The sequence below is a fragment of the Lepisosteus platostomus genome, chromosome 23 (assembly GCF_059453375.1).
Source record: "Lepisosteus platostomus isolate fLepPlt1 chromosome 23, fLepPlt1.hap1, whole genome shotgun sequence".
Lineage (NCBI taxonomy): Eukaryota > Metazoa > Chordata > Actinopteri > Semionotiformes > Lepisosteidae > Lepisosteus > Lepisosteus platostomus.
In genome coordinates, this window is record NC_142633.1 from 15091320 (window position 1) to 15105311 (window position 13992).

General features: G+C 39.1%; 1 protein-coding gene across 1 annotated transcript in view; it reads left to right on the forward strand.

Annotated features, from left to right (window-relative positions):
• cfap74 (cilia and flagella associated protein 74) overlaps nt 1-12387 on the forward strand; it is a 53688-nt gene extending 41301 nt beyond the window's left edge. Inside the window, 16 exon segments of the mRNA XM_088616740.1 lie at nt 510-643; nt 1333-1609; nt 2013-2165; nt 3360-3517; nt 4100-4149; nt 4152-4233; nt 4718-4827; nt 5288-5343; nt 5915-6034; nt 6647-6802; nt 7650-7770; nt 8248-8402; nt 10542-10668; nt 10964-11091; nt 11644-11778; nt 11987-12387. Of these exon segments, the coding sequence (XP_088472866.1) occupies nt 510-643; nt 1333-1609; nt 2013-2165; nt 3360-3517; nt 4100-4149; nt 4152-4233; nt 4718-4827; nt 5288-5343; nt 5915-6034; nt 6647-6802; nt 7650-7770; nt 8248-8402; nt 10542-10668; nt 10964-11091; nt 11644-11778; nt 11987-12106 (2082 nt within the window). The 3' untranslated portion in view covers nt 12107-12387.
• Nucleotides 12388-13992: the final 1605 nt, after the last annotated feature.

Here is a 13992-nt window from a genome sequence, read left to right on the forward strand (position 1 = left end):
GACACCATCCAGACAACTAGCAAAGTGACACTATGTTCTTTCATTCCTCGGTTCTTAAAGCATAGGGACTTTCTTCATGCTTTTATACCCTAAGACAGCATGAACAGACTCCTTTGTTACCGTTCATGTTGTGTTGAGGGACACATTTTGAGAAAATGTATATTTGGAACGCAATAATAATGTTTCTGATCTCCAGAAAAGATAGACTGGCCAAGCCCAGTTGTCAAATATCTCTCATAATACTAGTTGGTTTAAACACCGTCTCAGTCTCTACAGCTTCTCCGTCTGTGCTGCATCTTAGAAAAATCCAACAATAATTATGCACGTGGACTTGAGCTTCAGGGAAACTTCTCAATGAAAAAGAAGGAACTTGAGCACAAGAAAGTTTTAAGTAATATAGTAGCATCTGAAACATGATCCTTCTTAGTTTGTTTTTATGTCATCCCCAGTTTTAAGCAACAAAAAAATCCCCTTTAATGGTCTATCTGCCATAATATTTTTTTCTTCAGTTTATTGATGTTCAGCCCAATGATGGCTTTGGCACTCTCCTTCCTTTGGAGACCTTGGAGATTGATATCATTTTCAGTCCCACAAAGGCAAGGGAATACAGTTTTGAACTCACCTGCAAATCAGGAATCAACAGGTAACAGCAAGCTACCACATTCAAGAGCAATAGCAGTTCTGTGATCACAAGCATACTTTAATTGAAATTTGGCACTCCTGTTTTATATGATGTATCCAATATGGAATTACCTAGATCCTCTTGTTAAACTCTGTCTGACGGTGTCTCCTGTACTACATGGGTGAGAATGAGGTGGATGTTCTCCTCCTAATTAACCCTAACCCTACTCTAGTGCTGCTGTACCAGTAATGTTTGTTATTTGGGTAATCCCAGCCAAAGTCAGTGAGTGACTAGAAATAATTTTTATAGTTCAATTTTTCTTTATTGATTCAATGCCTAATTTGTGTGGGCAATTAGTGATTACCTCCTGTTTGCATTCAAATATGTTGATGAGATACTTGAAGGTAAAGGTATTGGTGGAATACCTTTACTCATATATGTTCATTTTAATAACCTGTACAGCTGCTGAAAAGTGTGCACTGCTTTTTGGGGGGAAAATAATAATGTTTTACACCTCAATACCTCACTTCTCTAATTTTTGCCATGATTTTTCTGTACATTCTTCATGGTTTAGAAGTACAATATATCAGAAAAGTTAGAAAAATTTACATAAACTTGGCCTGCATCTACATTTTTTTGGCAGTGAAAATGTTAGCAACATCCCATACAGTATGTCTTTTAACAGTTGCCCCCTTTTTTTTTACATTTAGAGACTTCAAACTGTCCTGCAGAGCAGTGGGTGTGCACCCTCCTCTGGAGCTGTCGCACTCTCTAGTGCAATTTGGTGCTACAGCAGTGAATGACATGTCCACTGCCACTCTGTATGTGGTGAATTCTCACACCAGCAGCAATGAGTTCACACACCCTGTGCCAAGAATAGGCAGAGGGGAGATTGCACCTGTGGGACCAACGTCGTTTGAGTTCATCATTCCAGATAACTCGGACATCACCATCACCCCAGAAGTAGGAACAGTGAAGCCAGGAAAGGTAGAGTACATCACTTCCTAAACAGTGAAAGCCAAGGCTCATCACACAAAGCATGATGCAACCTGTTTTAAAAGCAAAGTCAGGAAAAATCGACCGCCTGTGTCTGATCTCATTTAGAGAAAGCTCTGCTCAAACGGTAAGGTGCACTGGAAAAACATCTCAGCTACAATGGCCACATTACTACCTGAAAAGGAACAGAACATACTACAAGTAGGTAGCTGCTGTGATTGACACCCGAAAAAGGCTCCACAGTCGAAATGTTGTGTTTCTTTTCTTCTCTTTTCACCATGGAATAAACCTTTACTTGTTCCCTAGAAGATAGTCTGACATGTTGCAAATATAACCGGATTGCACTGATTTCCCATACCTGATTCTGGCCATGTGTGTGTGTTTGTGCCTGCAGAGATGTTTAGTCCAGGTGTCCTTCAGGCCCAGTATCTCCGATGAGGCCATCAGGGAGGAGGCTGTCCGCTTACTGTGTCGCGCAGAGGAATTACGGGTGCAGGAACTGGAAACAGAAAAGGAGGCAGCAAGTGCCAAAAGAGCAGAGCTGGAGGTAATAGTAGGCTTTGAATTCTCTGTATTCAGGGCATTTTACTGTCTGTTCCATCTACAAATCGGGTCCAGATGACTGGAGGTACAAGACAACACTGAGACAGGCTAGACTAAATGTGTGACTGATGAGGTGTGTGAAAGCACAAGAGCCCTAGCCTTAGGGTTCTTAAAGGGGTAACTGCAAGGCTATTTTTGTATTTCAGGGTTAGAAAAAATCGGCGTTGATGAGCGCATTTCAAACCACCATGAAAGTAAAATGTACGCAGTAATGTAATCTATTTTGTGATCTAAATTGGAGGTTTGTCCACATTTCCAGGTACGCACAACCCGGCATTGCTGTTATTATCTGCGGTTCAGACCAAGGCAACAAAACGTCCGGTGACTTAAAGTGACCCTTTACTGTATATTGTAAATAAGCAGGGCTGTGAATATAGCTCTTTTAATCCAATAGAGATATTGCTCTTAACTCCGAGACGGCTTTGCCGACAGATACTACTCACTTGTTAACTCTGCATGCAGATCATGTTGAAAAGTCTGCTGCACAACCTGTGCTTACGCACTCATACACTGCAGTACGTTAGTCATGGCAGTGACTAGTGAGCAGGAAGGGCCGCCTCACGTCGCAATTCTCGCAAATTCTCGCTCTCGCCCGTGGCGAGACCAGGGCTTTGCGACAACATAACGACTATACCATGCTTTCACATAGTTCACAATTTTGTGCTTAATCTGGAATTTTGTAATTTTTTTTCATTAATAACCGGTCTGAGAAATAGGGACTGAAGTTACCCTTTAACTAGATTTTAATAAACATCTTGTACCCCCTACTGATTTCAGTCAAGACCTGTGTTTTCCACAGTTCCAGTTTCGGTGAACTTTTTTATAATTGTTTATAATTTGTGTGATCTTACATTAAAAGTATTGTACATTTCTAGAATTACTGCAGACCACAACTTTGAAAATATATTCCATGCATAATGGTATTAGGCATTAAATGATCTATATTAATTTTCCATTAGGATTAGCTCCTGTGTCTGGCAATCAGACCTAAAAGGATGTAGAGTTCAAGGGATATCATAACAGCATGTTGCAAGATGTGGAGCCTTTGGAGATTTTAAAACGTTGGACATCTGCTGGGGATCAGTTATGCCTAAAAAAGCTTAATTACATTATCTTATTTTCTTAAAACCTTGTTCAGAGTAAAAAAGAAGCTCAGTCAGAACTGAAAAGGGGGAAGAAGCAGCCAAACCCAGCTTCTGCCAAAACAGCAGTGAAAGAGAAGTGCAGCAAAGTGTCAGTGTCCCCCAAAATCTGCAGCCCCTCTGAGCCCCCCAACCCAAGAGATATCCATCCAGAGTAAGTATGCCGTGCGCCTGGCTGGTAGTCATGGTATTCTTCCATAATTATCTCTTGTCCTCTGAAGAAATAATGTGATAACAGATTTATACTTTGTTTTGTCATTAGCTTTCTGCTGTGCGTAATTGCTGATGACAGTGCTCCTTGTCATCAGCAGTAATGCTGTGCATCAGCAATTGCCTTGTCAACAGAGAAGTAGTTCGTCTGACTACAATGTTGCTTACTTTCCCAGATTTGGAACAGATTGGGTGAGATCTGTACATTCTAGGCCTAAAATATAAGGCGCAATATAATTATAAAACCCTTCCTCATCTGTCTTTGCAGGCTAAATTAAGCTTGATTAAGAGTACCCTATCTTAATTAGAGCAAGAAATATGTATAGTGTATTTTGGAAGTAGACTGTTAATCAAGTATTTAGGAAGTGGCCATGTTTAATGTAAGATATTCTGATTGGGCTGCTATGAACAGATATAAATACCTACACACATAATTAGAATACATAATAAAGTTACTTTTCACTTCTGAGATTCAGGTTTTTAGGTACTGGTGTGTTGATCTGTGATAAGATTTTCTTTGTTTTAGGTCGGAGACCTTTGCTGCTGCTAAGGCTTCCCTGCTCCGTTCTTTCGCAGACTGTTTAAGAGCTACACCATCCCCTGCTTTGTAGCTAGTGGCGAGACTACAGACAGCAAAAACCCAAAACATCTGCAATACAGGTAGAGCTGTCTCTCCAATATCTTGTTTCTCAGAACCCCGAAGAATCTCCCAGTCTTTTTTCCTTCAGCAGTCAAATGAGAGCAGATATTTGAATGGAAAATGATCATTTCCTATAAATGTCCAAATATCTGTTTTTAAAGGGTTTATCAGTGCCATTCCTCTTATGCTAGTTCAGCCTTCTATTATCCTTAAAGCACATGATAGTATTATTCTAATTGTGTAGTTCAAGTAGGCAGCTGCGTCAGCATGCGTAGGCTGCAGAGGAGCAAGTAAAGGTTTATTTCAAGCTGAAAAGAGAAGAAAAGAAACATGTTTTGGCGGTGGAGACTTCTTTGGCTGTGAAGGCTCAAAGAAGCCTCCACAGCCGAAATGTTATGTTTTCAAAATGGAATAAACCTTTACTTGTTCCTTGTTCCTGTGTTAAATGTGCCAGAGGTTACTGTGTACTGCTAGAGCTCTCTGACCTGTCACTCTGCCCAATAGTCCTCACAACACTCTGTACCTGGAACTGCACTGCCCCATAGTGAGGCCCCCTCTAGTGGTTGTGTCGGACAATGGCAGGACGTCTGTGAACTTCAATGAGGTGGCAACAGGTCAGAACATACGGATATTTTTGATGATGCCATTGTTTTAAACAGAAATTAGAGTATTATATACAGGTACTGTACACAGTTTCCCCTAATTCCGTCTTTAGTTTTGTCACGCCTATCAAAAATGTGTTAAGATGTAATTTAAGAGGACAAATACTGCAATAACAAAACAGTGGACTATTCAGTTTTAAATGTTTAAACCAATTTAGTCGGGATAAATCTTACTAGTTCTAGATCTAAGTATCTATTAAAACAGTTCTGAGGGTGATCGGAAAACTGACTGAATGTCAATTAACTCTTAAGCCGAAAACAAGGCTTTCCACATCTATAGCGTAATAAAACTTCAAATGGCCACAGTTTACACACATCAGAAATTTAAGGGGTGGTTCAGTATTTCTCCTGTGCCCTGTATCTGGATCTGATTCATTCATTTGTTGTTCTATCTTGTTTTTTTTCTCTGAAGGCCAGAAAGTAGTACACAGGGTTACAATACAGAACATTTCTCAAGACTCTCTGGATGTATCCTTTGTTGTCAGCTCACAGGAGAGCTGTGCCTGGAGAAGGAGGTCTCTTTGTCCTGTGCATGGAAAGGGCTTCAGGGCTGCAGAAGTCACGCGAGTCACACTCCTGGATTTTTTAACTGGCACTTGTGATAAGATAAAGCAGACTGGGAATGATGATGGCGATTGTGTCTCCACGTACTTTTTTTAAATAAGGAGGGTAGCACAGATTTTAAATGGGACTGAGCACTGTCAAGCTGACTGTAGCTACTGATGAAACCTTGTTGTCATATGGTATAACTGATAAGCTGAATTTCTCAGGTAATGGACTTCTTTCTGAGGGCCATGTCCATGTTCTTGCAGCGTAGGCTCACCATTAGGTTGTGTTGAACTAGATCGTGTCAAGTCTGGCTTTATGCTTCTTCACTTCCTACAGTGTTTGCTCAACAAAGTAGCGAAAGGGCATTGTTATGTTATTGAAGGCAGCTATTAATCGTGATTGGTAATATTTCATGCTGTAATAGCAATAGATTAATATAATATAAAGAAATATTAATAGAGTAATAGTCCTTAACCAGTTGTTTTATCAGTTGAGTTCATCACTTCTTGATCCCAATGGGCCCTTTCTGCTCTTGAACGCACTTAGGCATCTCGAACCTGGAGCCATGCATACCCTCCTCATCTCTTTCAGTCCTGCTCAAGGCAAAAAGGTATGTTATGCTCTGCATTATGCATTGTAAAGGAAACCAAGCACTTTGTTTTTCATTTAAGGTGCGCAGTGAAAGCAAGGCCGTAAAGTTTTGCACACAGTTACTGCTCTCCGAATATCTAGTTGCTGCTTTGTTTAAAAAATCCAGTATCATTCTTATACACAGGAGGCTGAGACACTGAGGAAGAAGCTAAATGAAAGGCCTTATGCTGTAAAGCTGTTCTGAGCTGGGAGGGCAGGAACATAGAGAAAAGAGGAGAACTGAGCAGTAGATTTGACAGGAGTTAGTAACAGCCGCTTTATCTCTGCAGTGGATTGCTCTTATAATACAGAACCAAAGCACTCAAAGAACTGAGTGGGTAAAACCTTCTAAAATTTCAAATCACTTTGTTTCATGATTTTCATTTCATGGGAGCTTCAGAGGTTTTTCAGTATTTACAAAAGGGTTTTTTGAAAAGCCGAAGCTGCAATTCCAATTAGAATTAATGGAAATTATTGCCCACATTTATTGATGTATGGTATTCATTATTAAATTAATCACAATAAATTCTTCAAATGTCAGACTGCGGTGCTTCCTACATTTTAAGACCCTTCATAAGTGTTACTTTTTCAGTACTATGAGACCCTGCAGATCCAAACTAAGAAGATGACCCTTCGTCTAAACCTCTGCGGTATCGGATTACAACCCACTATCAACTGCTCCGTTGAAGGAGGACTCATCAGCTTTGGATATGTGTTAGAGAAGGAGAGTGCTACCCAGATGTTTAAGGTATCAACAGTCATTTAAATGACAGTTTATTGTTTTACTTTCAGTTTATTGTCATAGTAACAGAAAAAGGCATTGTTTTCAAAATGAGCAGAATGTGAAGGACAGACAGATGAACCATTGAATTAATACTTCCTTGTTTTTTTAATGACAATGCTATTGTATATAACTGTTGTGTTTGTCCCCATTGTATTTTAGCCATGTATCATTGCTCTGTTTTTCATCTTAGGTTTTTGCCAGTGTTTCCTTCACAAATCTGTGTATTGATATTTATTAACAAAACAATTTTAATTCAGAAGCAGCAATGTCATCTCTTAGAGGCAGAATGGATTCTTTGGAGCTTGTGAAATTCAAGTAAGGGAGGGCAGCAGTTCATTTCCAGTCATCATTAGCTGAGCCAAACAGTCCTTTCCATTGTCCTGTCCGAGACAGAACAGAAGACATCTGAAATAAAATCAAATCGTAGATAAGTACATAAGAACAGTTACAAATGAGAAGAGAACGTAAGCCCATCTAGGCCGATTGGTAGTAGTTAATTGATCCAAAGATCCATATGTTTCTTGAAACCAGGGTATCAACTACAACAACATGACTGGGGTGTTTGTTCTGTACTCCCAGAATGCTCTGAGTGAAGATGTGCCTCCTTTGCTCGGTTTGAAATGCGCTTCCCTGTAGTTTCCACTTGAACCCTCTCATTCATGTTTCACTGCTTATTCTTAAGACTTATGCCGGGATGACTTTGTTAGTGCCTTTTAGGATTTTGCATGTTTATATCAGGTCAAATTGTAGGCTATCCGTCTAAATATAGTTTGACCCATTTAAATCACACTGTAACTTTTGTTTTATTTAGCTGCACAACACCTCTTCCCTCCTGGTGCACTACAGTCTTAAGCTGGAGAGCTTGTCAAATTTCACTCATGGAGGTCTCCCACCATTCCTCGTATCAGGCTTGCAGTCCCAGGCTCCTGTGGGTAAGATTTCCTGGTTCAGTCAGGAGTGGCATGTGTCTATCCATTTGGCTAGCTAGGTAGCAAAATGGTTTTAGCATTTTTCTATACAACTTTCAACATAATTCTTGAATTTTGAAATAATTTGTTTCAAAGTAATTTACTTTATTATTGAAAAAAAAATCATTATATGAGATGTGAATCCTTAATGTGACTTCTTTCAGCTCACCGTGGGTACTGATCAGCATTGTTAATGATAAATCTACTTAAAACGATAAAGCGAAGAAAATTGAGATATACAGAACGGAATTTTTAAATTCACACCCTAATGTAGGGTTAGGTACCAAAATTTAAACAGGATTTTTTTTAATATCCATGAATTAGAATATCTCTTATTTCAAACATACTGTATGCCAGAAAACAGTGTAATTCCTGATGCTGCATTAAGGCAATGATAAATGTGGAAGCTGAGTTAATGCCATTTCCCTCCCAAATTATTAGGTACTCAGAACTACAGTGGCCTCAGCGTGTTCAGCGTGTCGCCCATAGAAGGCGCTATTTCCCCAGGGAAGAGCCAAGATATCACTGTGACTTTCCAACCTGACCACGAGAGCCTCTATTACTCAGACAGGCTGAAGGTGGAGCTCATGAACAAGGTAACAGTGTTTATGCTGTCTTTCATTCCCCTGTTATTCATACCCCACCTTCCTAAATTTCAGTGTATGATGTAATTTCTACCAGATCTTTAATAATTCATTGCAGATGAGTATAAGTCGCTTAAATAATTTAAAACAATTAAAAAGCTAGTAATAATGAAAAATATAGTTCTCAAGTAGGAGAGACTGGAATGAGCAAATGTTAAGCACTGTTTTATATTAGTGCAGGAATAAGTTGGAATTAATAAGGATAAAATAATTTCATGTGTCTTTTCATGAGGTTTCCTTTTTTAGAGTTGACAGTTCTTATTTTGTGACATAACATTCAGAAGTTACTCTATTTCTTCATGTTTTAAAAGGATAATGGTGTTAGAAACTAAATGCTTGAACTTTGTGTGTTGGTGTCACAGTTCTTCTGTATTTTATTATTTCATTTTCATTATGATGGCTTTTTTTCACTTAATTTGGAACAGAAACTAATTCTAGTGTCAAAATGATGTGCTTACACAGGTGAGAATAATGTCACTGTGCTGACAGTAATACATATTAGTGTGAGTATACTAAGTGATAACGTGGTATGAAGGAAAGTTTATGAATTGAATATAATTGTTCATTATGTAGGTGCTTTGAGGATAGTATAACCAAGTTTCTTCAGGAACCGTTAGAGTGAAAACAGTGTACGTTTTAAAAAGGCAGTCAGGGTTTACAATTAAAAAGATCCATGGGCATGTAATCCAGAGACCCTGATCTAATTTATTCTAGCCCGTAGCTTGAAGTTCACAGCTAAAAATCTAAACTACTTTATTGTTTTTTATGGATTGATCTTGATTCTGTCAGCAAAGGCTAACTTTCATGTAGACAAATAAAAATATTTTCCTGATCCCACTATCAGTGGCCAGTAGCTGGATGTATTGTCACTCTCACCCTCATCGTCCCTTGCATAACTCTCTTGGGCTTCTGAGTAAACAAGGTCAACACAGGGCTTAAGATTAAAAACAACTGTGTGTGGGAATTGAATCACCCATGTCACGGCTTCACATGTTGTAAGTGTTTCAGGTATCTCTTAAAATAGCAGGTTCACCACAAGGTCATATCTCTTGTCTGCCCATCATCAGGTGGCATTTATCTACTCTTATTCTTACACTTGGGGTCAACAAATCAACAAAATATTTTTAATCCACGTTTATTCTATCAGCAGAGCAGTTATTCTGCCATTGCCTGGACTCTCAATGCTACGATCATGCAGACATAGTTAACGTATTAACTAGTAGTCTGTACTTTTTAGATAATAACTTATTTTGAGAATACACACCGCAAATTAACAGGAAAATGTGTTTTCATATTTGGTGTTTAGAAGTTCAGAAGAACATTATTTAATGAATCCATATAAGTGTCAATTTAAATTGATAAAAAATCGTATTGCTTTTGTTTTAATGGTCATGAGATGCCGGAAAGCAGGGACTTCACAAATCAAACCTCCTTATTGGAAACTTAATAGTGTCAGCAGTGCATCTGTTATTCCACAATAGTGTGCAAAAGTCCCAAGAGTTTGACACACTTGGGAAAACTCCACACACAGCAAAAGAAGGCTGTGTGCCATCTTTCATAGTTTATAGTTTACCCTGACTTTTGCTGTGCTGACAGTATAATTTGCTACCACACACAAGCTATTTTAAAAGTTCCGTTTGATTACATAAGGTGCACCAACTTTCATCATTCAAAATCATCCTGCATGAACAGTGAAATGGTCATTTTTCAGGAGGAAAACTCATAATATCAACTTGGCACGACTAAAAGTATACCTAGCATAAATCTGTGGTCGTTATAATTGAACTATTTATAAAAGAAGGGTTACCAATTCAAACTTACCAGTGCACGGCTCCAGGTGTTCTTTTTAAAGTTTGCAGCTTTAAAGTGTCCAGTTTTGGATAGTAACACACAATGAGGCCTCAAGGTGACAAAGTCATGCATTAACTTTAACTCTACCCTAAGTAATCCAGAGACATACCCCACATCACAGAATGGCAGTGCATACAAAACTCCCCAGCCTGCCTTAGCTAGCTGTGCTTTCTGATGGAAGAAAAGGTGGATGGTCTGTGTTTTTTTTTCTATTTTTTTGGACGGTTTCTTCTTTTTCAGCAAACAGTGCAGGAGGTGCAGCTGAAGGGAGCAGCAAGGAGGCACACTATGTATGTAAGTGGAGGAGACCCCCTGGATGTCCCTGTAGAATCCCTGGCTTTTCTTCCCCCAGATGAAGAAAGCACAGGTTAGTCACATTAAAGCTTCTCATAGGGGTGTATTAAAAGACAATAACGTTCTTCAGTATAGAGTAAAAGGGTCATGAGCAGTGCAGTTTTTCTCAAACAGTTCGGTTAATTACCTTTGCTTTTTATACACCCATTTTCGATCTGTTCATTAGATTTTATCACACCATTACGGCCTCAGTTATTTTTGTTTTTATGGGTGTTAATTTCTGTTACTTTTATTGGACAAGACAAATTCAGACTACAAGACTACATGGTGTGTGGGTTCTACTCTCTGCACCTCTGCCCCACTTGCAGAGCTTGAGAGACCACCCTTGCCTGTACTCCTGACCCTGAAGAGTGTCTACAGTGAGAGCACAGTGCCCCCAGCAGTCCGTGAGCTGGAAGTGGGATGTATTCGGAGCACCCAACCCATGGTTAAGAAGGTAGCTTCTCAAATTTTCCAGCTTGATCACAGTCACAGCAGCCATAATCTTAAACGTTTCATTGTCAGCTCCTTGCAAAAGTGTGTAAAACTAGATGGAAATGCACAGCAAGGAGATAGGATTCCTTTGGCTGTTTTGTCTGAAAGATATTTATATTTTTGTATAATTTGTAGATGCTAACAGTCAAACTGGATGCAATTCTTCTTGGATTAATATGGTTTAAATACAAAACCGTCATAAATCATTATTTGGGACTGCATCACTGCTAAATTAATTATTCCCTCTTTAATGCTGAGGTATGGATGTTTTTTATCAGAAACCATGTGTATTAGAGGATTATAATTATTATCTGTAGGTAAACAGCAACCTGAGAGTTTTCTTTTTTGTATGTATTCTGTGCGCTTAAGCAAAGAGCTGATTCATTGGCAATACTTTTTTTTCTGCTGCTGTGTAAACATTTTAGTGGATTATTACTCTGGGTATGAGATTGGAAGTGTGGGTTTGTCTCATAAGGAGCTTATTGTTCACTGTCCAATCACTCTGCCTCAACAGAATGTGGAATTTGCTTTGGATAATCTTCCAGTCCTCCAGCAGAAGGGCTTCAGCGTGGATCCAGTAAAGGGAACAGTGGAGCCAGGACAGAAGAAAACCATAACTGTAACATGGGCGCCTCACAGTGGTCATAATGTGAGTGTACAAACTACTGTATAGCTGAAATTCAGATTGTGGTCTGAAAAACAAAAGTTGTTATTGAAAATATTAAATTAAAAATGTTTTGATAACTTTCAGACCTGAAGAATCCATGTTTTTATTGTAATTCTGGTGTGAATTGTTGTGAATTGTTTTTAATGATTCACATTGATAAGACTTTCTTTGCTTCATTTTTCTCTTGCAGCTGACTCAGCCACTCTGTGTCTCAGTGCCACTGACTGTGAAAGGAGATGTAACCGAGTTCTACAATGTCACCCTTTTGGCCCTTGTAGTGAGAGCACCTGAGTCAGGCTCTGAAAGATAAGAGCAGTGTTTGCAGCATTCAATTTGCTTCCCATTTGCAAAGATATAATAATAATGCCTATAGAGAGATAATCTGCATATCTAAGTAGGTGCAAAAAAGAAAAATGCATTTTCTAGATGGGATTCATAAAAATGAATAACTGGAGAAACATTTCAGAAGTATGAATTGGGACATCACTTCTTTCAGGTTCACCAATGTGCATAAAACTTGTTAAAAAGCATCATACAGTACTTTCTTAATAAAAGTGCTTATTTTACCCCATATTTTAAAGAGCAAAGAAATGCTCTGTGTTTTTCTTCATTCATATTCATACACTTGAAACGTTCCTTCTTTAAAACGCATTCAGTTAAGGTACTCAATAAGGTTAAGAGTCCAGGTTAACACCAGAATACATTCAGACATCAGATTGCAGTAACCATTCTTGTACATCATTGCTCCTGCAGCAATAACCTCTTGTTTCCTCATTAAAGAGAAATGACTGTTTTTTGCCTTGCATTTTAGTGCCTTAGATACAGCTAATAGCTTGTGTTTACAGTGCAAATTATCCTGTTAAGACTTCTCCCACAACCCAAGATCAGATGGGAATGAATAAGCCATCCCTTCCTTGTGGGAAGCATCCACATATCCATATTGATTGGCAGATAAAGAGATAATGAACGGAGCAAAGAAATAATGTTTTTGTGCGTTGATAGGGTGGTCAGCACTGCTGCCTCACGTCCCTGCGGTTCTTGGGTTTGATACTGGACAATGTGGAATCTGCATGTCCTCTCCTTGCTTGTGTGGGTTTTCTTCGGGTTCTCTGGTTTGCTTGTGTGTTCACTGGTGTCTCTACATTGTTCCTGTGTGCATGTGCCCTCTGGTGAAAAGGGTGAAGTCCCACCTTGTGTGCTGTGCTTCTGGAATGGGCTCCAGGCTTACCAGGGATAAGAGGTATTCTGACAGCAGAGGTTTTTGTTTCGTTGTGTAATGGAAGAGTGTGTTCTTTAACACGTGAAGTGTCAAAACCTCTTTACACAGAGGTGAGACAGAGTACATTTCACTTGCGCTGAGAATGACTTAAAACGTCCACACCCACTTCCAGATTGAAACCTGCCTTTTGCGTGAAAATGGAAACATTATCTTGGGCTACATGAGTAGGCTTGGGAACATGGCTGGAAACAATCTAACTCCAATCTCAGTTTTGCGTGTCTTTTGCGTCCTCAGCCACGATGATCCGTAAATATTTGGGTTGGGCGCTTTAATTTTATGCCTCCAGGTTAAGTATATATTTGATCTTTCATTCAAAATGTTATAGGATTTATCAGTAGAGATATTATTCACTTCTAAAGATACAGTATTTGCTTCTCTCCCAATGATGTTTAAAAACCGTCTGGGCAGGCGCAGTAAAATTTTTAAGTGATCAGACATGAGATTTATAGTCCAGCTTTATTACACTGACTTAACATCTATCAGCAGCTACATTTTAGAGTGTTCTTCTTGTACTTTAAAGTGTTCGCTCAAACACAGCGCGACTTGATACAGTAGGAATTTCTGTTTGTATTCTCTTATGTGCATGTTCTCTGTGCATAGAAGCTTTACACTCTCCACAGAGACATGTGACATGCGTGATCATATTGGTGATGTCAGCTGGAGAGAGGGTCTTCCAGGGCTAAAGAAGGTAAAACTCAACAAGGTGGAAGACCATGTTTCATTGGGCTCAAGCAACACGGCTTGAGTAAAATTAAAATTCACATGGCCATCTTATTACCTGTGTGTAGCTGGATGTCAGAAAACCTGTCCTCCTGTCTCATTCACCTGCAGGTATACTTTCATTAGTTGTATTGGGAACCCCGGCTGGGACTCAACTTCTAAGTGAAAAGTGCAGTTTGAAGAATAAATATTGACAG